The sequence below is a fragment of the Peromyscus californicus genome, unplaced genomic scaffold, assembly GCF_007827085.1.
Source record: "Peromyscus californicus insignis strain IS unplaced genomic scaffold, ASM782708v3 Scaffold_17__1_contigs__length_78620276, whole genome shotgun sequence".
Lineage (NCBI taxonomy): Eukaryota > Metazoa > Chordata > Mammalia > Rodentia > Cricetidae > Peromyscus > Peromyscus californicus.
This window is the reverse complement of record NW_026294469.1, coordinates 42578136-42605401: the sequence shown is the minus strand read 5'-3', so window position 1 is coordinate 42605401 and position 27266 is coordinate 42578136. Positions and strand designations below refer to the sequence as shown.

The 27266-nt window shown below is 38.5% G+C and overlaps 1 protein-coding gene across 5 annotated transcripts in view; it reads right to left on the bottom strand.

The window, feature by feature from the left end:
- Positions 1-86: 86 nt before the first annotated feature.
- The window catches only part of Csnk1g3 (casein kinase 1 gamma 3), a 93380-nt gene continuing 66200 nt past the window's right edge, over positions 87-27266 (bottom strand). For 3 of the 5 annotated variants that reach the window (XM_052742196.1, XM_052742199.1, XM_052742198.1), the window contains exons 11-14: positions 25050-25145; positions 10469-10575; positions 9707-9730; positions 87-2419 (exon numbers count right to left, since the gene is read on the bottom strand). In XM_052742196.1, coding sequence (XP_052598156.1) covers positions 2365-2419; positions 9707-9730; positions 10469-10575; positions 25050-25145 — 282 coding nt within the window. In that variant the 3' untranslated portion in view covers positions 87-2364. The remainder of the gene's footprint in view (positions 2420-9706; positions 9731-10468; positions 10576-25049; positions 25146-27266) is intronic. The other 2 variants (XM_052742200.1, XM_052742201.1) reach the window with 1 other exon arrangement.

Sequence of the window (27266 nt, the reverse complement as noted above, 5' to 3'; positions counted from 1 at the left end):
CAGAATAAACCAACAGAAGTTCATTTTTAAACCACTGTGCAGCAGTGAAAGGCATCAGTTCACTCATGGTTAGAGGAAAGGGGAAAGAGAGTTTAAAAAAACTACCTTTATTTATTTCTTTTTCAGTTACATACTTTTAAACAGGGCTGTGTTTCAGTATTCAGACATTCAGGCAATGTTGACCTCATTAGTGTTGACAGAAAAGAAGCATAAAAATGCAAAACATTGTTGGCTTAACCTGAACATACCTGCATTACCTATTACTGACCAGTCTGTGTGCCAAAGACTTATCCTCTGACACTAAAATGGAGCACTTAAAAATATTGCTAAAAAGCAAATGTCTACACACTGGCCTTTGCAGCAAATAAGGGTATTCATACTTTTAAAATATTTAAGTCCATAATTGGATTAATATACACACCTTCTTATGTATAAGGAGTTCAGATCATATAAACACTGTACAGTCCAAAAAATCCTACTGAGAATAAAACTAAATAGGCTTATGATAAGAAATACAGATATCGCATGTATTTACAAATATCATAGACACACAAATTTGGTCAAATACTGTAAAGAAGTGGTTTCACATTATAAATGGCCAAAACATCCATCTACCTTGCTCAAAGCAAACAAAACCAAAAACTCAGTATTTAACTCCTGCAGTTTAGACCTCATGACAATATACAAATAGAGTGGAAACTGCTGACCAAATTATACAGCAAGTGTTTTCTAGGTTGAGTATAGGTCTTCAAAATCAAGAAAAAAGATTGCTCATAGGATTAAAAGAAACAATGATAAACAATGTCCTGATTCATGATGTTCATATGGGTGCCCAATTTATCAAAAGCAACACATTGAACTTTTGGCTAATAAGAAAAATAAATTACAAAATACAATTAAATACCTGTAAATTCAATAATGAAGTAAAAAAAAAGTGGATTCATTTCCTTTAATACATATTTTTAAATGTTACCTTGAGACAAAAAAATAAATAAGCATACCTGAAGGTTCACACTTATGACAGAGAATGCATGGAAAGAGTAACAATTTTATAAATGAATGTGTGATATGATCAACAGTATCTTTCTAGCCAGTCTTTTGTTTTAACTCTTGAAAATCTGGCTAAGAGAATGTGACAAAATATGCCTGTGTCCTTATGGCTTAAAACAAAGCACACTGCAAAGTGGAATGGACTTAGCTAATAACAGAACTGTTCACTATTCATATGCAGGCACTGTGAAAGCTCTGGAGGCAAAGCACCTGGCCCACCCTCTCCAAACATTCTCCCATCATCAACATTATGCTCAAGACAGGAAATGTCAGAGAACTAGCAAAGTGAATACAAGAGACTAATGTGTACAGAGGGCAACAGAGTGACCCAGTGTTTATTGCTGGGAGGGTGTTTCTTTTCTTTACTCCAAGAACTACCTAACAAACAGCCACCACTGTATGGCACGTCCTCAGATTTCTGCTTCCGGGAGATGTGGCCATCCAGCAGCAGGCTTCAAGGGGCTCTAGCCTTACACGCCGCAACGTTTCACATTTATTTCCTTTCCTTAGTGTATTTTTTTGAACTTCGACATAGATTCCTTCTCCAGTACTCATTTTTTCGCTATCTAGCATGTTATCCTCTGGAAGCATGGAGTCACATCACACAAATATTATTAGAGCTTCGGCCACTTCTGCAGCCGCACTGCACAGACTGGCACAGCAGAAGCCACGCTCCTATTTCCCACATTTCTTCTGATTTATTCACTACCACCGCTTGCCAATCCCATAGTGCTTTTCCCTCAGTACCTTTGGGCAGCGACTGTACCTTGATTTCACAGATAGAATGTCAATATGATTCATGAATAACAGTACCATAAGTCATACTGAAATCAATGCAGATGTCACAAAATAGGAACTTTTCAAGAAAGTTGTTTTTAATATTTGGGCAACTGTTTTCTCTGCTGCACTATCCACTGGGAAGAAAATTCTTGTTTGATTATGCTTTTACAGAAGACATAAAAAAATCAAATTAGATGCAATTAATTGACACTTGGACACCTGTATCGTTTTCTATAACAGAAGAGCTTCTGGAAAATGTCCTCTGGAACTGTGTTCATAAAAACCACTTCATTGGTCCATTCCATTCAATGATGGGCAAAGCACTCACATTTTGACAAAATTTTAAAGCTTCCATAAAGTTAAATTAGGAGCGGAAATGAATGTAAGACAAACCACAAAATGAAATATGAAAGTATGACATTTTTGTTTCAAGAGTGAGTCCTTGAAAATATATGTGGTCACTACAGAGATGATTTTAATCACGAGACAGCATATGAACATGTAAGTAACTCCCCAGAATCTGTCTGTGTCCAGTCATTTGTGACGTTGTATGGTTTTCCTTTTCCTTCGTTTGAAAAAACAGCAGCACCTGCAGATGAAGAAGATGTTCCTTTATTACAAAAACACTGAAGTGATCAGAGACTGGATTTGTCACAGTAATTTAGATGGTCATAAAAAGCAACAGGCTCGTGCAGGACAGTGAACATATCAGCGAAGCATTGGTATTAGTGACCCTATGGCAGTTATTGTGACTATGTCCTATCAGCATGCCTTTAAGTAGAGCAGGTCATTCTGGGCAACATAAAAAGGAGCCAGGAAGTCCAAAAGGCTTTGCTTCAAGAAGTGAAAATCTACAGTGCCGACTCTCAACTGATCTGCCCCATCTTACTCAGGACATTCAATAGTCTCTGTGTGCCATGCTTTTATAACATTCATCTATATAGTTCCTTTCTGTCTGGTAGTTTTGATTCCTAAAGTCACTGTTAAAAAGGCAATAATGACCCTATTTCATTTTAGTGAATATCAGTTTAGAATCTAAAACAAAACAAAAAAAATAACATTGATTAACAAGTATTTCCTACCATATTTATCAACAGAAAGAGAAAACAGATTTAGTACAACATTAAGATCAGCACTTATTTTAAGGTTTTTTTTTGGACAGACTCTGAACTGGCCCAGGCTGGCTTCAAACTTACAATATAGATGAGGATGACTAAACTGTTTATCCACCTGCTTCTACCTTTTTGGTACTTTAAGAGTCAAAACTTATTCTAAGTTATTTAAGTTAATTTTTATCAAAGTAATTTTATACTTAACATTTAAAATAGCATAGATAAAATGAATCCATTTTATAGTTCAAAAACTATATATATAAACTTGTTTTAAACATATAGGTTTTTTAAATATATAATTCAAAAACTATATATTCAATCCTTGTCTTTTTCCCTAGGTAAAAACATGTACATATAAACTTCACCTCACTGAGGTAACCATCCAGTAAAAGCTGAAATGAGCGAGTGTGTGTGTATGTATGTATGTGTGTGTTTGTATGTGTGTACTGAAATATTCATGGGTCTAAATTAGAGCTAGGGCCATAAAACAAACAATAAGTACAAAATACTGTTTCAGGAATTAGAAAACCAGCATGTTTACTTTCAGCTATAATAACTAATACTTCCTCAAATCTTAAATATATAAATTTTCAAAAACAAAAACTCAAAGAGACACTGCTCAGTGGGCCGAGCCCTGGATTCAATCTTCAATGCCACATAAAGTGGGCAAGAGGTAGACAGAAGGGTCAGGAGTTCAAGGTCACAGAGTTTGAGTTGAGCCTGGAATACATGAGACCCTGTATCAAATAGAAGAGGTAAAATATTATTCAAAGAATCTTTCCATTTAAGAAACATCCACAGAGTAAAAGGTAAAATGAGAAGAAAAAGTTATTTAAAAGAAAAGAAATAGACCAAATATTTAAAATATGAAATTTAAGAATCTAGTGATTATAACATGAGTCTTAGGAGGTCTTATTAATTAAAAAAAAAAAAATCCAGTGCCAGCTATTGGGGTGAATTCTGAAAGATCAGAGAAGCAGAACAAGCCACAGCTAACCTCACCTCACCAACTTCTCAGCCAATCCTCTTGTTTTCTCAAACTGGAAGCCTGAGTCCTCATCAGAATTGATCTCTGTTGAACTGCTGCTAAAAGCCTAAAAGCTTAAAAGGCCTCTAGTTCCTGGTCCTCATGCCTTGTGTACCTTTCTGCTTCCTGCCATCACTTCCTGGGATTAAAGGCATGTGTCTTTCCCAAGCAAGACATGAGATCACAAGTGCTGGGATTTAAGGTGTGTGTCACCATGCCTGGCTGTTTCCAGTGTGGCCTTGAACTGACAGAGATGCAGATAGATCTCTGCCTCCAGAATGCTAGGATTGAAGGCATGTGCTACCACTGCCTAACCTCTATGTTTATTATAGTGGCTATTCTGTTCTCTGACCCTCAGATAAGTTTATTGGGGTGCACAATATATCAACCACAAGTGATATTTCAATAAAAATTCAGTACTGTTTAATATAAAGTCCTTGTTCCTGATATTAAATGTTTCTATATATTTTCATTTGTCATTTCAACCTCCAAAGTATATCCCTTCAAAATCTGTGTACTAAAAAGGTATTTTTTTTTTTTTCGTTTTTCGAGACAGGGTTTCTCTGTGTAGCTTTGCGCCTTTCCTGGGACTCGCTTGGTAGCCCAGGCTGGCCTCGAACTCACAGAGATCCACCTGGCTCTGCCTCCCGAGTGCTGGAATTAAAGGCGTGCGCCACCACCGCCCGGCTAAAAAGGTATTTTATGTTATATAAACCTTTAATGGTGGGAAATGTAATGCAATACAAGCTGTTCACTGCCAACTTGTCCACACTGGGGCCGTGGTCACATGCCTCACTTATTTCTTTGGTTTTGTCTTTAGTTCTGAGAGCCAAGTTCTTTCCCTTTGTTAAATAACCTTTCTTTCTAATGTAAGGACTACTGGATAAAGAAAGCATGCCAAATCGAATTGTTTATTTGAAACTAAATACAATTTTAAGAAAATTTCTAATGGCATATGTTCTTTAAGTTCAAAAACAACGTTAAAGGATTATCCACATAACTTTTAGATAAATCCCATTAAATAGGATGGCATACTATTAAAGCAATTACCACCAGAGGGCAGCATTGATGTGTGTTCTATGACGCATCTGCCCACAAAGCAGTAGCATTAAGGAGTAAATTCAAATTTTAACCCCCGCTGGTTTTTAAGATAAAAGTCATTTCAAAACCAGCTGACTCATAGTCTTGGTGACTGAGAAATCATCCTCTCACTTATCTCCCGCTTCCCCGCACTCCATCTGAAACAGGGCTGTTCTCATAACACCGGTTGTCTTTTGTCTGCATTTACTGCTACTCTAAATGATTCTGTCTGACTACCTCCCTTCACACTGGAAGGAAGCCGTGGCATGGCGAGCTCACAGAAATAGCCCATCAGATGAGCAAAAAGTTACCACTTGTTTAGTATTTGTTGAAGATTTGCCTCCTTCACACAACCAAACCCTACAGTAAGGTCTAGTCAAAATTATAGGTATGTTCTGAATCTAGAGTTCTTACCCATGGGCCACAAACTCTACTGTAGCCTACAAAACACATATTTCAGCACCATTGTGAGGCTTTTCTGAAGAAAACTGACCCAGGACACATTCTTAAAATGCCAAGTCTGGACCTCAAGGATAAGACTTGGCATAGGTTCTGTATCCAATAATACTTATATTCAAAAGGCAGCTATTTAACAAATGGGAAGACTTTAGCTTTCAGAACTGAAAACAAAATCAGAGAAACAAGTGAGGTCACGTGACTCTAACACCAGTGTAGACGAACTGGCAATTAAGAGCCTATGCCATTGGAATTCATCTTCAAACCACAGTGAGCTAAGCTTGGCTCTGCTGTTCCCAGCACACTGCTGTTCCACTTCACTCACTGTCCTCTTTCTCTAGAATCTGCTGCTTTCTTGCACCTCTATTATACACTCCCTTCTCTCAATCAAAGTGAAGCATGTTTTCCTGTCGGATCTGAGGTTCTTACATACAGCCTTCTACAATGACTCATCAGCATCACCTTTGTGCAGACTATTCCTGCATCCAGCCTGTACCACCCACTCAGGACTTCAGAAGCCAGTCTCTCCAGCCGTGGCTTAATGAGCATATAGAAAAACACCTTTTCTGACAACTAATACTTATTTTTTGACAAATACATATTTTACCTAAAAATTAATAGCCATAGTACAATTCCTTATCTTTGGATTTCTTGATTTTTAAATTTTTTTTATTTATTGTTTTGTTTGTTTTTCAAGGGAAAGTTTCTCTAATAGCTCTGGCTGTCCTGCAACTCACTCTGTAGACCAGATTGGCCTCAAACTCACAGAGATCCACCTGCCTCTGCCTCCCAAGTACTGGGATTACAGGTATGCGCCACCACCACCCCGGGTGGATTTCTTGGTTTTAAAAAGGAAGAACTGTTAAGCTAGGCAAGAGTTCAGATCAGAACAAGATTATGTATATAGCTCCTTCAAGAAGACACCTATAGTCCCATGTCCTATGTCTTCCTCTCTATCCACTCACAACTAATGTCTCTCTCTAAAATGATGCAACCTTCTCATCTTTTTCAAGCTGGCTTAGTTCAGAAATTTCATCTTGCCTATACCATAGTTTAGAATTTTTCAACAGAATTTTCCTTTTAAGCTGACCACACCTCTAATCCCAGCTAAACTAAAGCAAGATCAAAAGCTCAAGCCAGCCTGAACTAGAGAGACCATGCCCCACCCCTCCACCTCCCAAAAGCCAGAATTCACAGTTTAAGTCTCTACTTGACAATTTGTCCTTGTAAGTACAGCCATGCCCTCTTGCTCATCAATTTCATCATTAGTTCTTCACTGGCTAAACCTTTTGGGGCCACAGAGTTCTTCAAACTTTGGCCCCATCTATTTCCATGACCCTCTTCATTTTATCTTTGAAGGAAAAGAGCAAGAGTGAGGAAGTAGGGAAGCCTTGACTTTCCATCGATAGTGCACACCACACAGTCTTGTTTTACCCTCTATAACTCCACTTCTCTCCTATACTGCTTACAGTAACTGAATATAGCTCGGTGATAAGGTACTTGCCTTATAGTACAAGGCACTAGATTCAACAACCCCACACAAACACACACACACATAAAACCTTACACATCTAAGGCTGAAAACCGAAAGGTGTACTTCATGTCTGCTCAAATCGTATGTAAGCTTTGAAATGTCTTCATAATCATCCACTCACCAAACATACAATAATTTGTCCAGTATATATTAGAAGGGGGATTGGATGCAATCTAGAAAAAGAAGTTATGTTCATATTCCTTAGTCTCAGGGATCTGAACAACGTTAATGACCTTATAGAAATGCTAAGACTTAATCTGACTAAAAGAAAGGAAAAAAAAAATTGTTTAAAGAGAGTTTGAATAAAGAGCTTTAAGGAAGAGAAATTCTGAGGATTCTTGCAACCCACCTAGAATCAAGTTTTCCTGACCCCACAGGTTGCTATCTTTTAACACCACTTTACCTAGATATAATTCATGTGTCATAACATTTGTCCTCATACAGTGTACAATGCAAGACAAATAGTCTATTCACAGAACTATACAGACACCACGACTACCAACTTTAAAGCTGCCTCATTACTTGAAGCAGTGGTTCTCAACTTGGGGGTCATAACACCTATGAGAGTCACACATCAGATAGCCACATTACAATTCCTAACAGCAGCAAAATTACAGTTATGAAGTAGCCACAAAATAATTTTATGGTAGGGGTCACCACAACATAAGGAACTCTATTAAAGGATTGCAGCATTAGGAAGGGTGAGAACCACTGCCTTAAAGGAATCCTGCTATCTATTGTCAGTCCCTCCCATTTTCTTCTCTCCCAAAGACAATCACTACCTTTACCTGACCTGTACCTTTACTACTGCCCTGTTCAGTTTATGTAAGTAGAGCTATATAATACATAGTATTATTCTGTTCCTTTCACTTAGAAGAATTTTCAACCTCACTTCTTTGTATTATATAATAATGTATTTCATGGGTATGGTAAATTGCTTTAGTGAATTATTTACTAATAACTTTTGTGGTTTTCTATTTTAACCCCTGGGAGTCTAAAGATGAAAGAGGCCTTATTTTCAATACACTGAGAAAGACATCATGATGTGAGAGATGTATAAAGAAAACAACAGGCAGATTAACAAAACAGTAGTAAAAAATATAGCATCAGAATTAAGTTGAGTCTGGGAAAAAACAGGAAATGACAAGAGTAACAAGCTATAAAGTCCTTTGATATCATATCAAGAAATCTGGACACAATCCTCCAAGGAATAGAGGACAGTCCCTTCAGGAACAGCAGTCTCATAGCTTTCTTCACTCTTGTCCTACAACGCCTCCGGAGAGAAAAACCAGCCTATTTGCATGCATACCCACAGGCATCACAACTAAGTGAACCATAGATTATATCATTTTGAAAGCCACTCTACAAAGCAATCTCTGAATATTCGGTCACAAAGTGATCCTTTTCTTTACAAGTCCAAAGCTTTCCCATGTACTAGTATCCACTAATGCAAGTGAAATCTCAACAGTGTAACCACTAAATGAACATATGGAGAATGGACAGACTGGATTCAAAGTCTCTAAAAGGAAGTAAACACAGACAGCCAGGCTTAACAACGACTGTGGGACAGAGATGGAAGAAGCACACTCCTGGTAAGAGCACAGATGAGAAAGGTCGTCAGCAGCTGGTGATGAAGAAACAAGGAAGTGTGATCATAGCGACACAGTCCCTGAACGGACGACAAAGTAACGGAGCCTTGCCCCATCTACTGCTTTTCTCAACTCCCTGTGAGGTGGACAGTATGACAGCATTTTACGAACAAAGTACCACCCTACGTCCTAACTGTCCTTAGTACTGCACCTAAAATTCAAATACAAGCCATTATGGTAACTTTTTATTTAGTAACAAACAAGTTAATAGCAGACTAAGTATCTCTTGAAATATATAAATTTAGTCATACCATCAATAAACTCTAAAATGAAAACTGATCGAAATGGATTACTGCTTGCTAAAAATAAATATCCACATTATCTCAGTTTTCAGCTAGCAAATGAGTGTTTTTAAAGATGTAAGTAAAATGACTAACAGGCTTTAAAACTGACTGACTAAGGCTTTATTCACTACAAAAATGACTCAAAATTTGTCTTGAAATTGAGAGAAGCACTTAAACACAGATTGCAACTGTAGGCAAATACCAGAAAATAACTAAAATTCAGTACTATTTCTCCCAGAAAGAATATTATTAAGAATATTATTATTATTATTATCATTATTAAGAAGAAGATTTTTAAAGTACTGGTTAGTAAATGAAATAAGATTTTAGTGATACTCTAGGGGGAAAGATTATGTATCCAAAAATTGAAAACAGGGAAATAAAAAGTTTAACTCAAACGCTTAGCTTTCTACATAAAATAACAAATAACAACGTCCATGTCACAAGAGAAACGCACAAGCACAAGCAGGCTGGCGTATCCCCCATCTACGCAGTTAAAAAGTGCCCCCAAACTATGGAACTTAAAGCAAAAAAAAGCTGCAGCAGGCAAAACAGCTCCTCAACAATTATTTCTTGCTTCTCAGAGCTAATGTTATTGCATCAATGAATTTTCAGTTTTACCAATTATAATCTCTAAGTTAAAAATATTTTTGTTTGTTTGTTTTAAATGGTGCTAAATCTTTGAAATTGTAGTTAATGGAGCTATTTCTGCCTGCCTACACTTGAGAACTCACCACATATTCAATACTTTCTGGCAGCTATACACAGAAAAACAAAAAGAAAAGAAAAGGGGAGAGAGGAAGAGAGAGATATAATCAAAAATAGCCCATAATTAATTGATCACATTGTTTTGCATGCTTAATTTTCCAAGCAGTATTACTATAATTTACATCTTAAAAATTAATCTTAAAGTAACATTAAACATGCAGTATCCTACAATGCCAAGTACTTATACTTATTGAAATGTAATAATTAATACAGTAATAATATCAATGTTCCTAATATCAAAAGCTAAATGTGCTATTAAGTTTATTTATTTATTTATTCATTCATTCATTCATTCATTCATTCATTCATTCAATTATTTATTGGGTTTTTTTTTCGAGACAGGGTTTCTCTGTCCAGGTGCCTGTCCTGGATCTCGCTCTGTAGACCAGGCTGGCCTCGAACTCACAGAGATCCGCCTGGCTCTGCCTCCCGGAGTGCTGGGATTAAAGGCGTGCACCACCACCCAGCGTGCTATTAAGTCTAAATGAAAATTTAAGCACAGTTCCTAAATAATGATTTTTGCATTAAGAAAATATTTACTAAAGTAGTAGTACTTTAATGGTGATTAAGATAATCAATTATATCACTTCTTTTGTGTGCTCTACTCCCTACAGAAAAAATAATATATGGAATAATTGGATGTAACTATAAAGTTCAAGCATGAAAAGTTATGAACCCACCCCCCCCCCAAAAAAAAATCCTACTGAAATAAGCAAAACAAAACGTACTTGGTCTCATCCATCACTTCTACTTCTGTAGGGGCTGTGATGGGCGCATTTGATCGTCCTGCCGTGGGGTCATCCGTGTTTAACTCTCCGTTTGTAGAACTTACAACCTGTTTTATAAGGAGAGTGAAAGAATATTTATATATATCAAACACATATACATAATAACAGATACTAAGTAAAGATTAAGGAATTTAAATTAGAAAGTTAATGAGGAACACAAAATAATTAGTAGATCAAAGCCATCTAACATGTACTTTTGACTTACTTCCTTTCCATCTTTAAACTTCTATTTTCTGCTTCTTTCTAGAAACTACCTCCTACACTTTTACACTCCTAAACTACCTCCTACATTTCCATCAGTTCCCCTTGTGTGCCCATCTTCTTGGCACAGTACACATGATCTACTTTCCCTCCTCGATTTGTAATCATGTAGACTTCCAACTCACACTGCCCATTTTAAGGAACAACAGAACCACCCATTCACCTCATTGTGTAAACCCCACATCTGATCTGTAAGTAGGTCCTCTGAGATATTCCCTCAAACACATACTATCTGGTCAGTTCTCATTACCTCTTTTACCACTAGGACTCCAGTACCAAAACAACATGATCTTTCCTAAGGGCAAAAAAGCTGTTAGTCTTCTATTCTGACTTGTATCACAAGTAAAATATATCATCCACAAAGCAACCAGAGTACTCCTTTCCAGGTATAAATCTGTGATAATTCCCTTCTGAAAAGTCCCAACCTTTGGCTTCTCATTTAACTTAGAATAAAAAGCTGTATTCCTTACCCCACATGCTACAGTCCCACATAATCTACTGTCTGCCTACCTCCCTAACCCCTTAGCTCACCAGCCTCTACCTAACACATCAGGTCAGGCCTTAGCACTGACCACCACCGTCACTGGCTAGGTTCTACAATGACCAATAGGTGGTCTTACTTCTCAGATCCCCAGACAGCACCTCTATGACACGCTTTTTCTACCATATGCCTAAAATTTCCACACAGAAAGTCTTTTATGCTGTACTTTATTTTTGATTCTTTGTATAAGTCATTTGGGTTGATTTTTATTCATGTATTTGTTTATTTTTATGTTTGACACATGGTATCTCTTTGTAACCCTGGATATCCTGGAACTTGAACTCACAGAGTTCTGCAAGCCTCTGCTTTCCAGGTGCTAGGATTAAAGGCACACATCTACACCTGGCTTCTTTGTAAGCTTTTGGTTTTGTCTGGATGTTCTTATTTCCTGATTTACCTATTTTGTTCTTAATATTCTGCCTCTATTAAAACTATTTCATAAGAACAGTAATCTCATCTTGCTCTCTAATATACCCAACAGAGAACAGGCCTTCTACCTATTTGTCAGAAAAAATAAATACAGCCATGCATGAATGATATTCTAAGACTTTTAAGATTAAAATAACAAAATTCCTAAATTATCTAAGGTCCTAAAATACAAATTCACTTAATTACCCTATTCTTTTATTTTCTCTTAATACTAAACTCGAAAAGACACTCACATCCCATGCTTCCCTTATTCCTAAGGTCCTTCCATTCACTTTCTCCTTATCATCACTCCATCTGCTCTGTCTTTACTTTCAAACTGAGAATTCTCTTGAAAACAACAAGAAAGTCTGAAAACTGTATTCTGTGAGCTTTGCTCGTGCCTCATTTTCCTACAAAATTTCTGTATCTGTTGGCATCAATTAGCTGATCACTCTTCTCTCTACATAGACTTATACAGAGTCTATACTAAGATAGATCCATACCCCAAACTAGCTATACCACTACCAGTGAAGCAAGCGTGAGAAAGATACCCTGATCTTGCTAAATCTCAGTGCCCTCAACTATAAAATGAAACATGGCGGTGTCTAACTATCAGCTGGAATGGGACCAATACATACAGCCAGAGATCAAGCAATCAGCCAGCCTTTTGCAGAAGGACATTACAAAGGAGAAATGAAGGCACACGTTATAGGGAAGCCCAAATCAATCAACTAAGCAAATACATTTGTTAAAATTTTACAAGTCAAATTCTAAAGAATGGGTCTATTTAGCTGGCATTTCTTGAATTTTAACTACACTAGAAGGTTGAAATATCAGTTTTTTTCAGGCTGACTTATTTTCAGGAAAGTTTATAAAAATGACAGATAATCTGAAGTTTGGCACTTCAGAGCATAGTGAGGTATCTTATGGTTTACTGTTATAATGCTTGAAGACCTTCTGCTCTGACACTCCAACTTTGAGGGGAAAGAAAACCAACCACATCATAGTTAGTATTTTAAGAACTGATTCTAGTTTCACTACCAAGTTTCAGAGGACAGGAGGAGAAAGCCCACAAGCAATTCCCACAGAAGCCATTCTCATAGTTAGATATGACAGAGCAGGCCTCACACAAAGCAGCACCTCTGTCACCAAGGACTTGTGAGGAAGTGGGTTGAGCCAGGAGTCTACAGCGCCACCCAGGCTGTCTCTGCCTCCCAAGTGCTGGCATCACTATGCTTGGCTCATGGGCAAGGATTTTCAAAAGCAAAGTTGATATTTTCCAATATAACAAACTCATAAAAACTACTTATACTTATACCTTTCCAATTTCTATTTTATTTCTCAAAGGCATGGTTACCAAGCATACAGTACAGGCTCACAATACTAATGAATCAGATAGCATATATCAGAAATACTAAAACACATATATACCAGCATTCTCTAAGACATTTATTAAAAACCATGCTATATGTGAGATACAGTTAAAAGAATATTTTTCAGAGTTTATTGAACCCACACTAGTAGACACATAAATCACTACATACTCTGAAAACTGTAACTAGAGAATAACTGATAGTTGTCATTTTAAAAGATGACACCACAGTAAATTGGCTTTCTCATGGACCACGGGTATGATTCACCACAACCAGTTTTCATTGTCTTTACACCAAGATAAGGTAGGTTTTCAATTTAACTTTCACTAATAGAGACATTAATCGTAGCAAATTTCTCTGAGTATTCAAGTCTTTGGAGAGGTTAATGTAAAATGTTATTAAAACAGAAGATCACAATAAATGAATCATACCGATTCACACCAATGTGACTCACCAGGAAACTTCCTAAACTAACGAGGGTGGAATTATTTACACAATAGAAACGATAACTACATCCTTCTATAAATGTTCTTTTGTAGCTATCAATACCCTAGAAAACTATAGAGAGTAGATGGAATTACAATAGCCACTCAGTCTTGTTCCTCATTATTAACTCTGCACTGTTAATGACCCGATAGAAGACTAAGACTGGTTTTAGAAATGTCTTAAGAAAGGTCATATACACAATAAGCACAGCTGAGAGCTGTCTACGAAGTAAAAATCACTCTTCTCCTGTTTAACCATGTATATTTGCTACCACTGCAAGATACTTCTGTTTGCATAACTTTATGTCAGTATTATCTATATTTGAATCTGATACTGTACAAGCAAAGACATCAGACTACTTATTACAATGATGTATATTCTTTCATTTTCCTTAACCTGGCCACATGTGTCTTTTAGATGATTTGTGATTCTATACCTGTCTTGGCCTAGGTTCTCAAAAATCACATCATTCCTAAGGCTCAAATAAAAAACTTCCCAACCATAAAAGATTCCCAAACAATCAGGAGGTCATTCAGCACACTAGTATCCTTAAGGTTTTTCTTATTCTGTTTGCTTACAGTTGCCAACTACTGTAGAATCCACTTTCAATGGTGATGAGCTAAATGGAGCTGTACTCCAATGAAAGGCTCAGCTATGATGGAATTGGAGGTTACTACTAACTGTCAAGACCAGTACATTTTAAGAGCTAGTTTTAGAGATCTGATCAGCCAGGCAGAAATACATCAAACTAGGGTGGCAACTGTGCTCCTAATTTTCTAGCCCCCAGATGCAACCAAACTCTACTTTCTATTGTATTTCCAATCATTTCATTTCTCTCACCTCTACTACTCAGTCCCGCAACTCAACTATAGACTTTTTTGTTTTGTTTTTTGGTTTGTTGGTTTGATTTGGTTGTTCAAGACAGGGTTTCTCTGTGCAGCAGTCCTGGCTGTCCTGGAACTCCCTCTCTAGACCTGATTGGCCTCAAACTCATTGAGACCAGCCTGCCTCTACCTCCTGGGTGCTAGGATTAAGGGTGTGTACCACCATGCCCTGCTGACTTTTTTGGTTTTTTAAAGACACCTGTACCCCAGACTATAAGCCTTGAAGTTGGGGCAATCCTCCTTCAGCCTCCTCAGTGTTGGGATTGTAGGCATGAGCTAACACAGCCAGCTTCAGCTATAGACTTCTCATAGTTTTGTCTCTGACTCATACTTCTCTCCCTTTAATCAAGTCTTTACCAAAGGAATCTTTAAGCTTCCAGTATAAGAAGACAGGTTGAAGCTGCTTCTTTGTGACACCATGAAGGGTCAAGATGAAGAAATTTATACTTCATTCCAAAGAGATACAGTGGAAGAACACTGGAAACAAAGTGATAGAGCCAATGGCAAATACAGATGCAGTAAAGAGAAGCCCCTGCACAGCTCTCCAGGGGAGGAGGGACACAGCCCTGCACAGCTCTCTGGGGAGGAGGGACACAGCCCTGCACAGCTCTCTGGGGAGGAGGGACACAGCCCTGCACAGCTCTCTGGGGAGGAGGGACACAGCCCTGCACAGCTCTCCAGGGGAGGAGGGACACAGCCCTGCACAGCTCTCTGGGGAGGAGGGACACAGCCCTGCACAGCTCTCTGGGGAGGAGGGACACAGCCCTGCACAGCTCTCTGGGGAGGAGGGACACAGCCCTGCACAGCTCTCTGGGGAGGAGGGACACAGCCCTGCACAGCTCTCTGGGGAGGAGGGACACAGCCCTGCACAGCTCTCTGGGGAGGAGGGACACAGCCCTGCACAGCTCTCCAGGGGAGGAGGGACACAGCCCTGCACAGCTCTCCAGGGGAGGAGGGACACAGCCCTGCACAGCTCTCCAGGGGAGGAGGGACACAGCCCTGCACAGCTCTCCAGGGGAGGAGGGACACAGCCCTGCACAGCTCTCCAGGGGAGGAGGGACACAGCCCTGCACAGCTCTCTGGGGAGGAGGGACACAGCCCTGCACAGCTCTCTGGGGAGGAGGGACACAGCCCTGCACAGCTCTCCAGGGGAGGAGGGACACAGCCCTGCACAGCTCTCCAGGGGAGGAGGGACACAGCCCTGCACAGCTCTCCAGGGGAGGAGGGACACAGCCCTGCACAGCTCTCCAGGGGAGGAGGGACACAGCCCTGCACAGCTCTCTGGGGAGGAGGGACACAGCCCTGCACAGCTCTCTGGGGAGGAGGGACACAGCCCTGCACAGCTCTCCAGGGGAGGAGGGACACAGCCCTGCACAGCTCTCTGGGGAGAAGGAGAACAGAAGTACCCATCTAAAATTAAGCAAGGATACCTTGATGAAAAGAAACCAGCAACCCTGCCCAAAGAACAAGCACACAGTTTATACAAGCCTAGAAAGTGCTTCAGAGTTTAGTTAGATAGTAACTCCTCTAGTGTAACAAGTTGTCAGTGTAGAAGAGGTCCTTTCTACCACTCCCCATACCTCAGAGTGCTGTGGTCAGGTATCATCTTAAGAGTGAATCTAGTGTTTAAGATTAAATTACCCCGGGAGCCTGATAACAAGGAACAATCATAGTTCAGGATCCTGGACCCAATCCAACACAGCTTTAAGTGAGAGCTAATTACAGCAGGCAGTCATAAAGAAAGAGTCAGCAGCCTCAGCTTGGGCAGCAAAGGGTATGGTGGCCAGCAGCCCTACCCTCAGTCACTAAGAGCTTGCCTATCACCTAGGAATTACTGTGAATTCCAAGAGGCCCAAGCCAGTCATCAGCTGATAAGCCAGTCTCTGAAACCACATTCTGCCACAAGGTTCACTGCCACAAGGACTGAGAACTCTGAAGTACCAATGGACCACTTGACATCTGCAGCCTCCAGTAGAATTCACTACTAGGCAGATTTTCAAAGTAGGAACTTTCATGTGTGGTAATGCATGCCTTTAATCCCAGCATGCACAGGCAGTGGCAGGCTGATTCTCTGTAGGTTCAAGGACAGCCTAGCCAACGTATCCAAGGCCAGGACAGCCAGGGTTACATAAAGAGACCATGTCTCAAAAAACAAGCAAACAGTGAGTGGGAGATGGGTCTTACTGTGTAGGTCTGGATGCTGTGCTTGCTTCTCTAACTCCCCAATACACTAAGGGGACATCTCTGACTAGAACATTTAGACATCCCAGCATGTATAAACAGATGGAACCAGGAAAGAGTCTGTGTGGTTCACCAACTGCAAAGCTAAGGATCCTTACCAGAGTCTCCTGCTACATAAAGAATAGAAGCTACTAAAAGGAAAGACGTTTTTGTCAGTTGTCTCAGACTTGTCCAGTCCAGGCTCAGTACCAGCCAGGAGAGTGAAGAGAAAAAAACAAAAACAAAAACAGACTCTCCAGGTTCAACAGATCCCTGCCTACCTTCGTGCCTCTACCTGAAGACACCAATTCTATTATTTTTAAGTGAGATAACATTTTATTGAATGGCCACCTCTATAAGCAGGGTATTTTGTGATAACCTTCACAATTCCTATCACTTCCATTCTCCCAACAACCATATAATTCCTTTTTATCTTTCAAAATTGTGTCTGGGTTTAATGTTATGTTCTCTGATGAAACTTCTGCTCTTACGGACTGGGCAATATTCTGGTTATGTTCTTTTCATTTATATTGTTAAAGGCTTATTAGCATATATTAATTAGGCATAATTTCACACAGGTATTTAATTCATATTCACCCCCATTACTCTCTCTTGTCCCCCTCCCCCTTCTACTGATCTCCTTCCTCTTCCCAGCTAGTCCTCCTACATTCAGGACTTTTTGGCATGGGGAGAGGGACCAGAGTCCTATGGGAACTATGGGAACATGAGTTACAGGTTATTTGCAGAGTACTGAGAACTCACAAGTGGCTACACCACTAAATGTTTGTAAGACTCCACCTTTCGGACCCACCAAGAAGGCACTCTAAGACTTCATCTGCTTCCCTCTATGCTTCCCCATTTTTCTCTGACTATGCTGTTAGCAGCATCTTAATTTTACTTTGTGTTTAAAAAAAGCCTTTTATGGTTTTTTTTTTTTTAACAGTTCTTACATTTGTCTAGTTTATACATTTTCTCATTATTAGGCCATCTTTTTTAGCTCTTCTTTGTCTTTCTTCATAATATTCTTCACTTCTCTTCCTTTCCTCTTTTATTTAACCCTGCTTCCTCCTCTGTTTTTCTTCTTTCCCTGTTCTGCCCTTTAATTTTATAGAACATTACATTCTCTTTGCTATTTTCTGTTCTGTAGTCACTGGCAGTGCATCAGTGGGCTGTAACTGATATTAAGTGCATTTCTCTATCATGTATGTTTTTTAATTGCTGCTGTTATATCAGTGATCAGCATGTTTTGTACTCTGAGTGGTACTGAGGCTGAGCTCAAAGGAACTGCTCATTAAGAACAACCTGAAATACAAAAGAGATAAGCAACAGACACAGAGGTCACAGGACAAGCAAAAAGGCAAGGCAGCACAGTATATCCAAGAGGCCAGAAGCCACTGATATAGTTGAAATGTCAGACAAAGAATGCAAAACCTACTTCTAAAAGCAACAAATGTCTCCTAGGAGGTCAAGTCCACAATAAGGAAATCAATTCAAGATATAGATACAAAAATCAGCAACAGAGAAGAAAGTCTATAAGAACAGAGAATTTGTGGGAGGGGGTGAGAGGGACTCTGGAAATAAAAAACTCAGCTAAAGGGTGGAAAACATCACCCATAGACCACGTAGAGCAGAAGAAAGGATATCAGGGCATGAAGAAAGGTGGAAGAAACACTACAACATAAACAAAGAAACAATCAGCAAGAATGACACCCACAGGAAAGAACTCTGGGTCATGTTCAAGAAAACTAAACATCCATGGGGTAGAAGCAGCAGCTGAGACCACCAGAAGGAAGAAGCTTCCCATCAAAATTCATAAAATAAGGGATTAAGAGGATGATACAAAGAATCAATGAAACAAAGGAGTTGCTTCTTTGAAAATATAAACAAGATTGACAAACCTTTAGCCAAATTAACCAAAACAAAGAGAAGACCAAAATAATAAAATATAATATAAAATATAATATAATATAATACAAAATTAGAGATGAAAAGGTGGACATCACAATAACAATGAAATCCAGAGGATCCTTAGGGAATGCTCTGAAAACCTCTATTTTTAAATGATGGAAAAATCTAGAAGAAATGAATAAATTATATTTATATAGTACTATCTACAAAAGTTAAACAGCAGGATTTAAACAACATCAATGGGCAACAAAATAGCAGTGAGAGTCTCCTAACAGGACTGGAGGGACTCACTGCCAAATTCTCCCAGAACTAAGAACAAATGAACATTAGTGTTTTTCAAATACTTTTTTAAAACAGAAAAGGAAGGGAAACCATTCCGAAATCAATCTTCAAAGAAAATGTTACCATTACCAAAACCACAAAAGGAAACAATAGAAAGATAAAAGTGTCAATTTCCTTGATAAACAGAGATGCAAAAATTCTTAATAAAATACTGGCAAAGCTGAATTGAAAAACATTAAAAAGAATCATACTTCACGACTAAATTTACTTCATTACAGGGAATGCATGAAAGATTTACTATATACATATAAATAAATGTAATACTATATGCAAATACACTTGGGAAAAGAAATCACACGAGTATCTTACTAGATGTATTACCAGAGTTCTGCATCCCCATAATAAAAAGCTCTGAAAAAAACAAGGAATAGCCAGAGCATGCTTCAATATCATAAAAACTATACACAACAAACAATATACTAAATTGGAAAAACTGAACACATCACCTCTAAAATCATGAATGAGATAAAGATATCTAGTAACTCTACTTCTATTCAATACAGAGCTTAAAATTTTGGATAGATCAATATAGCAAAAGAAAGAAATAAAAGGCATACAAACAGGAAAGGAAGAAATCAAATTATCCCCATAAGAGGATAACAGGGTTCTTCTATACTTCCAAAGACCTCAAGGATTCTAGTAAAAATCTCTTACATCTATGAAACACCTCAGCAAGGTAGCAGGGTACATAATCCACACTCAAATCAGTAGCACTTTTATACCAAGAACAAACTTGCTGTTCACAAGAGCTTCAAAGCAAAAATACCCAGTCATAAAGCTAAGCAAAAAGATGAAAGACTACAAAGAAAAATTTAAAAAGAGAAACTGAAGAAGATAGAAACAAGAAAAAGAAGTCCCATAATCTTCAATTCACAAAAGCAGTACTATGAAAATGGTCACATGACCAAATGGGTTAATGTTCAACCTAATCCCCAATAAAACTTCAATGACATCTCGACAGAAGGAGAAAACAGTTCTAAAATTCACACGGAAGCTCCAAGGCCTCCAATGGCCACAGTAATCATAAGCATTAAGAGCAAGGGTGAGGGTACAGACGTCAAATTACACTATGAAGATTTACTAATGAAAACAGCAGTGTGCTGGCACAAAAACAGACACACAAACCCATGGAACAGAATAAAGGGTCCAGAAATAAAGCCACACAGTTCCAGCCACCACGGACACTGGAGTAAAGACAGCCTCCTCAACAAATGCTGCTTGGAAAACTGGCTGTTTGCATGCAGAAGAATGAAGACTAGATCTCTATCTACCACCCTGCACAAAAATCCGTTAAAGTGGATTAAGAGACCTAATGTAAAATGTGAAGCCTGAAACTGCACAAGGAAAGAAAGGGAAAACAGTTCAAGATATGAACATCCAAGAACTGAGAGCTGTGGCTGGGTGGAATTAGAAAGCTTCTACATAGAAAACTGGCAGAGTAGAGAGACAGCCTATGGGAGAAAATGTCTGTCATTTATGCATCTGAGTGAAGGTTAATATCACAATCTATATATTAAAAAAAAAAAACTAAAAAAATTCAACACCAAAAGTTCAGATCATTCTACGAATACATTGGCAAATTAACACATTTTTAAAAATAAGAAAATACAAATGACTAGGAAACGCATGCAAAGTATTCAAAACCCTTAGCTGTCAGGGGACAGCGACTGAAAGGCACATTAGCACTCCATCTCATCTTGAGTCGAACCAGCTAGCACAAGTAAACAAGGCCAAGCATGGTGGAGCACCCCTTTCATCCCTGTGCAGGGAGGCAAAAGTAGGCAGATCTCTGGAGTTTGAGGCTGCCGGTGGCCTGTGTCCACACAGTGAGACTCTGTCTTAAAAAGAAAAAACAAAAATCCAACAGCATTAGCTGGTAAGGATAGGGGTGGGAGGAAGGAACCCTCAAACCCTTCTAGTGTGCCAGTAAAGTAGTGCAACCAATGCAGAAATCAAGATGACTCTTCTTCCAAATTCAAAACTAGAATTACCACATGATCCAACTGTACCACTTCTAAGTATATACCCAGAGGAATCTGAGCAAGAATACTACAGATACCTGGGCACCCATGCTTAGTGACAAAGTATTCACAGCAGCCAACATAAGGAACCATCACCAATGCAAATCAGTAGATGAACAAACAAGGAAAATGAGATAGACATAAACTAAATACATAGAAAGAGAAAGAGAAAGAGGAAGAGGGAGAGTATTGCAAGTGTGAGAGTAGTGTGCATGATTGTGTGTGCATTTTTCCATATATAGAGAGGCCAGAAGTTGACATCAGGTATTTTTTTTATTGCTCTATAATTTCTGTGTCAAGAAAGGGGTCTCTTGCTGAATCCAGAGCCCATTGATTCCAGCTAGTCTAGCTGGTTAGTTTTCCTGGGGATCCTGTCTCTGGCTGAGGTTACAAGTATGCACCACCGGGACTAGCTTTACATAATCTTCTTTATGTTTCCCCAGGATCTTCAGAATAAAATTCAAAATTAGTAACAAGTACTACGTCCTTCACAATTTAAAACCCACACAGCTCCCAGTTTCATTTCTTACAAACACCCATAACTACTGAGTTCAATTCCTAAGTGTATTCCTCTCCTCAACAACTTTATGCATGCTGTTTTCTCTGCCTGAGACACTCCTCTTTCCCCTACTGCCTTCTTCAGCTGATAATCGCTACTGATGCTTTTGTATTCATAGTATTTTTTACCTGAAAATTTGAATCACTAATCCAGGCCGTTTTTAGGTATGTTTTCTCTAAATACTCTCCTACCACTGTGCTATACCTAACTATCACAGCCTCCTGTCTCTCCATTCTTCTTTTCATCCCATGAGCCCACAACAGTGCCTAACACCTAAAAATAACTTACACAGCTATTTCTGAATAATGAATGGCCAAAATTATAAATGGGCAGGTCTCTTTCCCAGCAATATCCATTGCAATGATTCTATGGGCTAACAGAGATGGGCACACTAAATTCCTCAGTGGCTCTCCAAAACATACACAGGCAAGAACAGACTCAAAATAATAATAATTCAGATATACTAATTTATTCTTCATTTTTTCTAGCAGAAAGAGTTTCTTAGATGTATAGCTACATATTTCCATTATTTCACTAAATAAATATAAAAGGAAGAAAAAGTGAATTTGACAATGTTTTCTCTTGGCTATGTCTTTATAATTGACTTTTAGGAAGTGAATAACATAAGGTTGTTAACTGATTTACAAAAGCAATTGGTTGTACTTAGCTAGCACTTTGAAAATCTCAGTCTTTATAGTTTTGGTAGCATGTACATCTGGTCTATTAAATTATTATTATTTATCACAGGCAGAAAGTTCAAGTTTAGACTCTGCTACTCAGCTTCCATTAAAAGCTCATCAGGGCCGGGCGGTGGTGGCTCACGCCTTTAATCCCAGCACTCGGGAGGCAGAGCCAGGCGGATCTCTGTGAGTTCGAGGCCAGCCTGGACTACCAAGTAAGTTCCAGGAAAGGCACAAAGCTACACAGAGAAACCCTGTCTCAAAAAAAAAAAAAAAAAAAAAAAAAAAAAAGCTCATCAGGGGCAGAGATATGGCTCAGTCATTAAAGTAGCTACCATGCCAGCACAAGAACCATGTTTGGATTCCCCAATAACCATGTGAAAACCCAGGTAAAGACAGCAAATGTCTGTGACTCCAGCATCAGTTAAGTAGAGATAAGTGGATCCCTAGAGCTCATTGGTCAGTCAGCCTAGCCAATCAGTTAGCTACAGGTTTGGGGAGAGACCCTGTCTCAAAAAAATAAGGTGAGAAGCAAGTGAAGAAGCTATCTGTCATAGACCTCCAGCTTTCACATATATGCAAACGTGACCACAATCACTTGAATACATATATATACTATACACACAGCATACCCAAAATAAGTGCTATCTTATGTGTCTTTCTTTAAGTCAAAAGCTTCAAGAAATTTTATCATGGTCAACTCTAAACAGCCTAGAATATTTAATAGTGCTTCACTGTTCCACATAAAAAAACTACAGTGACGGAGGTTACTACTGACTAGGAAAAGCCTATGGAAGGTAACTGCTAAGGCTGGGTTTGCAGCTTCATGTTAGAGCTCTTGCCTAACATGCTAAGATTTTACACACACACACACACACACACACACACACACACACACACACACACGATTTAATCCTTCAAAAAGGCCAAAACAAAAGCAAGTTTTTAGAAACACTGTACCACTTCTCTTTATAAGACATGAGAATAACAGAACACACATTGCTTCCCTTTCTACCTTTAGATCAACTATAGTATTCAATTATAATATTCACAGTAGTTAGTTTTTAGGACTTTTCTTTCATTCTTATTAGTTTTAATTTATACTTTCATTAGTCTAAGTATACATAATCATAATAATTCAAGTAATTCTGAATGTGCATAAGATAATTTGCAAATGAATTAAATAAATCCAATCTTTATTTTACAATGGGATAAGATTCTGGCACTGCAATACTTGAGGTACTAGTAAATTACTCATTAAAGTTTTTAAAATGTTTACTGTATTAAGTCATTTAAGAATGAAAAGAGACAGGAGTGAGGGAAAACTGGTCAAGAAGTAAGAAAAAGAGAAGAAATGCAATAAAAAGATTGAAAAGAAATGTAATCAATAGAATGAGCATAATTTCTTATTTTCATCTATGTATTCATTCTATTACTAGAATTCTACTGGGTAAACTGATCACATTATTGAATGTGAGAATGAAGCTGGATGGAGTCTTAACAGACAGAAAGGTTTTGGAGAGAAAGGAAAGAAGTCCAAGTCCTCCACGGGAAAGCGTGACTGCTGAGGGGTGAACAACATCAGACTCACTCATCCTGGGAAACACAAGAGGAATAACAGGCTAGGAAAACAGACTCCAAGTAATGCTAGAAATGTAGGACAGATTTCTATCAGAGCCTGAGTCGCGACACATCTCCCTGGGCACTAACAAAACATGGAGCATAACACAAACAAGTGAACTCAGAAGCAAGTAAAAATATATGTAAATATTTTAATGCAAATTAAATATATTTTGCTCATTTAACTTTTCCTGAGTCTGTCACTCCTGAATTCATATAACTATTCAAATATTTCTACTACATATTACTAAAAATCTATATATTTTTATATATAAAAATGGGTGGTTACATAATTTATCTCTAAAATGTAATGGTGAGGAAAACAAGATAGCTCCTAAGACTTAATTTTTAACTGAGTTTTAGAATTTAAATAAAATGATTCAATGTAGATTATGCTGATTAATAATGTATTAAAAAAGAATGTAAAAATGATAAAATACAATGGAAAATTGTTCAAGTAGAAATATGCAGAGGAACAAAACCAAAACAAAGTTTTCCAACTGAAACAGGTTGAGATAATGATCATTAGGTACTTTAAGCTAGCATTTAGACTGCCCTGAAGAGGCACTTTAAAGACCTATGAGGCTGCAGTCTGCCCTGTCTCTACAATCACACCTAAACAGTTAGACTTAGAGGCGGGGCAGTGAAGAGCAGTAGCTGGCTGCTCCCGTGAGGGAGTGATGAAAAAAGGAAGCAAACCATAAGGAAAGACCTGCTTTAAACATGCAGAAACCACAGCTACTGAGTGTCTATAAATGCGAGAGCCCAGCAGCTATTTTCTCTAAGTGCAAACAGGGCCATGTTTCCAAGTAGTACAGATGAAAAAGTTGAGATATCTATGAAGGAAACTTGAAAGAAGCAAAATCAGTAAAAGGGGGGAAAGTTTTGTAAATGTTTTGTTTAAAGCATTAATAAAGATATTTAGCTTAACATTTAAAAATCAAGTTCAACTCAAGTTCATTTTTCCTAACTTGCCATGAGTAGGACTTAACTACTGTTGCTTGTATTTGCAAAAATGAACCAAGGCAAACTGTAGCATCCCTGGTGGTCTTCCTGCACCATGTTAACTTTGCTTTTGGTTAAGTAACAAAGGAATAGAATTATGGATAGAATTTGGCAACAAGCTTTCATAAGGATAGAGTATCATGCCATGAGCTCAAAAAAAGGTTAGTTGTATAAATCTGGGGAATAATCACTCATGCAAAAATCAGAAAATACCTGGACCGAGCCACCATGTCTGTCTGCTGCAAGGTGAGCTCTCAAATGGTGGGGATTTGCCTGCTGGGAGTCCCAAGCTGCCCTGTGGTCTGCCGACTGCCATTTATTTAATGCATGTGGCATGCATGGAAGAAGAAAAACCCAATATGTTAAACATCTCATTCTTATAATATACAAAACAAATGTATAAAAGGAAATTTAAAATAGCCTTACTATTCTGAATCATACATAGTTATTTATCTCTGAAGATGAAAGATAATTTTTATTGTTAAATTGAGTAATAATCAGCAATAAAAATAAGTTAGAACCATAAAATTTGATAAGTAGAGAATTTGGGAAGTCACAGATTCCACCAAGTTCATAAATGAATGAACCAAGAGCCAGGGAGTAAAGGGACAGGAGTGGACCGGAAGCCGTCACCCGCTTCCTCACAGGGAGTAAGGGGACAGGAGTGCACTGGAAGCCGTCACCCGCTTCCTCACAGGGAGTAAGGGGACAGGAGTGCACCGGAAGCCGTCACCCGCTTCCTCACAGGGAGTAAGGGGACAGGAGTGCACTGGAAGCCGTCACCCGCTTCCTCACAGGGAGTAAGGGGACAGGAGTGCACCGGAAGCCGTCACCCGCTTCCTCACAGAACCTCAGTAGTTCCTCTATGAGGAGTTAGTTCAGCAATGTGAACAGAATAATCCTTAAAATGTTGAGATCCTAGGAAATGTTTCTCTCTTTTGCTGTATTCTTTTTCTACTGCAAGTATAACAGGAGAAAACAGAAAAGGTCTTTGAAAAGTAAAAAGCACTATGCACAATACTATGAAATTATAATAAAATAAACAATTTAAAAAGTGATCATCTCACAATTATGAACCTTTTAACTGCTTTAATTTTTTTTTAAAAAAATTAGTTCTATTTAAAGAGCCTTCTTTTATGAAACAGACTGAAAATTGTGGATTTTCTTAGTCCCTTTGGTAAATCTGTATGGGACTAAGTACAGGATACGAGTTTTCGACTAGTGAAAATTAGAATGGCTTCTTAATTGCAATCAATTTCTCTCTATTTCAGGAGCACACAGAAAGCACTAAGAGACGGGAGAGTTCTGAAAGTCTGGTTCTGAACTAGTAACTTTAGATAAACTCTTCCATTTCATGGATAAAGACACAGACATTCAATACTACCCTAAGGTCACGGACATAGTGGGGATTCCCACCAGAGCCAGCTTTAACGGTGCTACCAAGCTCCTGACACTGACTACACATGTTCTAAAGTCTCTGGCGCCCCCCCCCCTTTTTTTTTCAACCAAATTCCATAAAATCTTGCCACAAAATGTCAAGTATGCTCGGCTATAAAGAGAGCCTAAGTACACTGGAGGCCAGAGTGACCCTTTTTGGAAAAGATGCTAAATGTAAGTAGAAGGACACGGAAAAAATCATCCTGGGAGTAAGCTTCCTAAATTCAACTGTATAATGTGAAATTACATAGGCCATGGCATGAAGTTTGCCATCAAAACCACTGTGAGAGAGGGTTCTCTCTTCATCACTCTCTAACTGCATAGTCAGAATTAGTGGATTTGTAGCTGACACTGAATAAATTACGGGAAATCGAATCTAAAAAGGCGCTAAAATTGAGACAGATAATTTGTGGCAACTGGCAGCAGACCTCTGTGAGAAAATATTCAAAACTATGCACGCTCTTTCTGTATAAACACTAGCACGTACCTAACATTTTATATGTAACTGTAGCTCTCCTGAACTTCAACCACTGACTCTGTTCTCTGCCTGCAGTCATTAAAATGTTCAGTCCTTTAAAGAAACTCATGTTTTTCCTCTTTGGGACTGTGAACATGGGTTCTGTCATTAAAAAAAAAAAACTGTCCACTGATGCATGGATATTTAAGAACATTTTCTATTCACTTTTCTTTAGCAAGGAGACTGTATATTCAGGCCTCAAATCCCATACATAGCCCTGTCGCGAAGGATTAGTGAAACATTACACATACACAGAAAATCTTCCCTGCATTTAGTGCAAGAAGAACCACAAAGGAAATACAGAGCCCACCCTTGGAGAGTTTACACTAAAACAGCTATGTCTGTGACGAGCAGGAAGTTAGAAGCCTGAAAGCATTTAAGTTATGATGCAATTCAATACTGCAGGCTTCCCTTCCTACAACAGCTTGAGCGAGAAGTTTAGAGAGGACCAGTTGCTGATGTTCTTCCAGGAACAT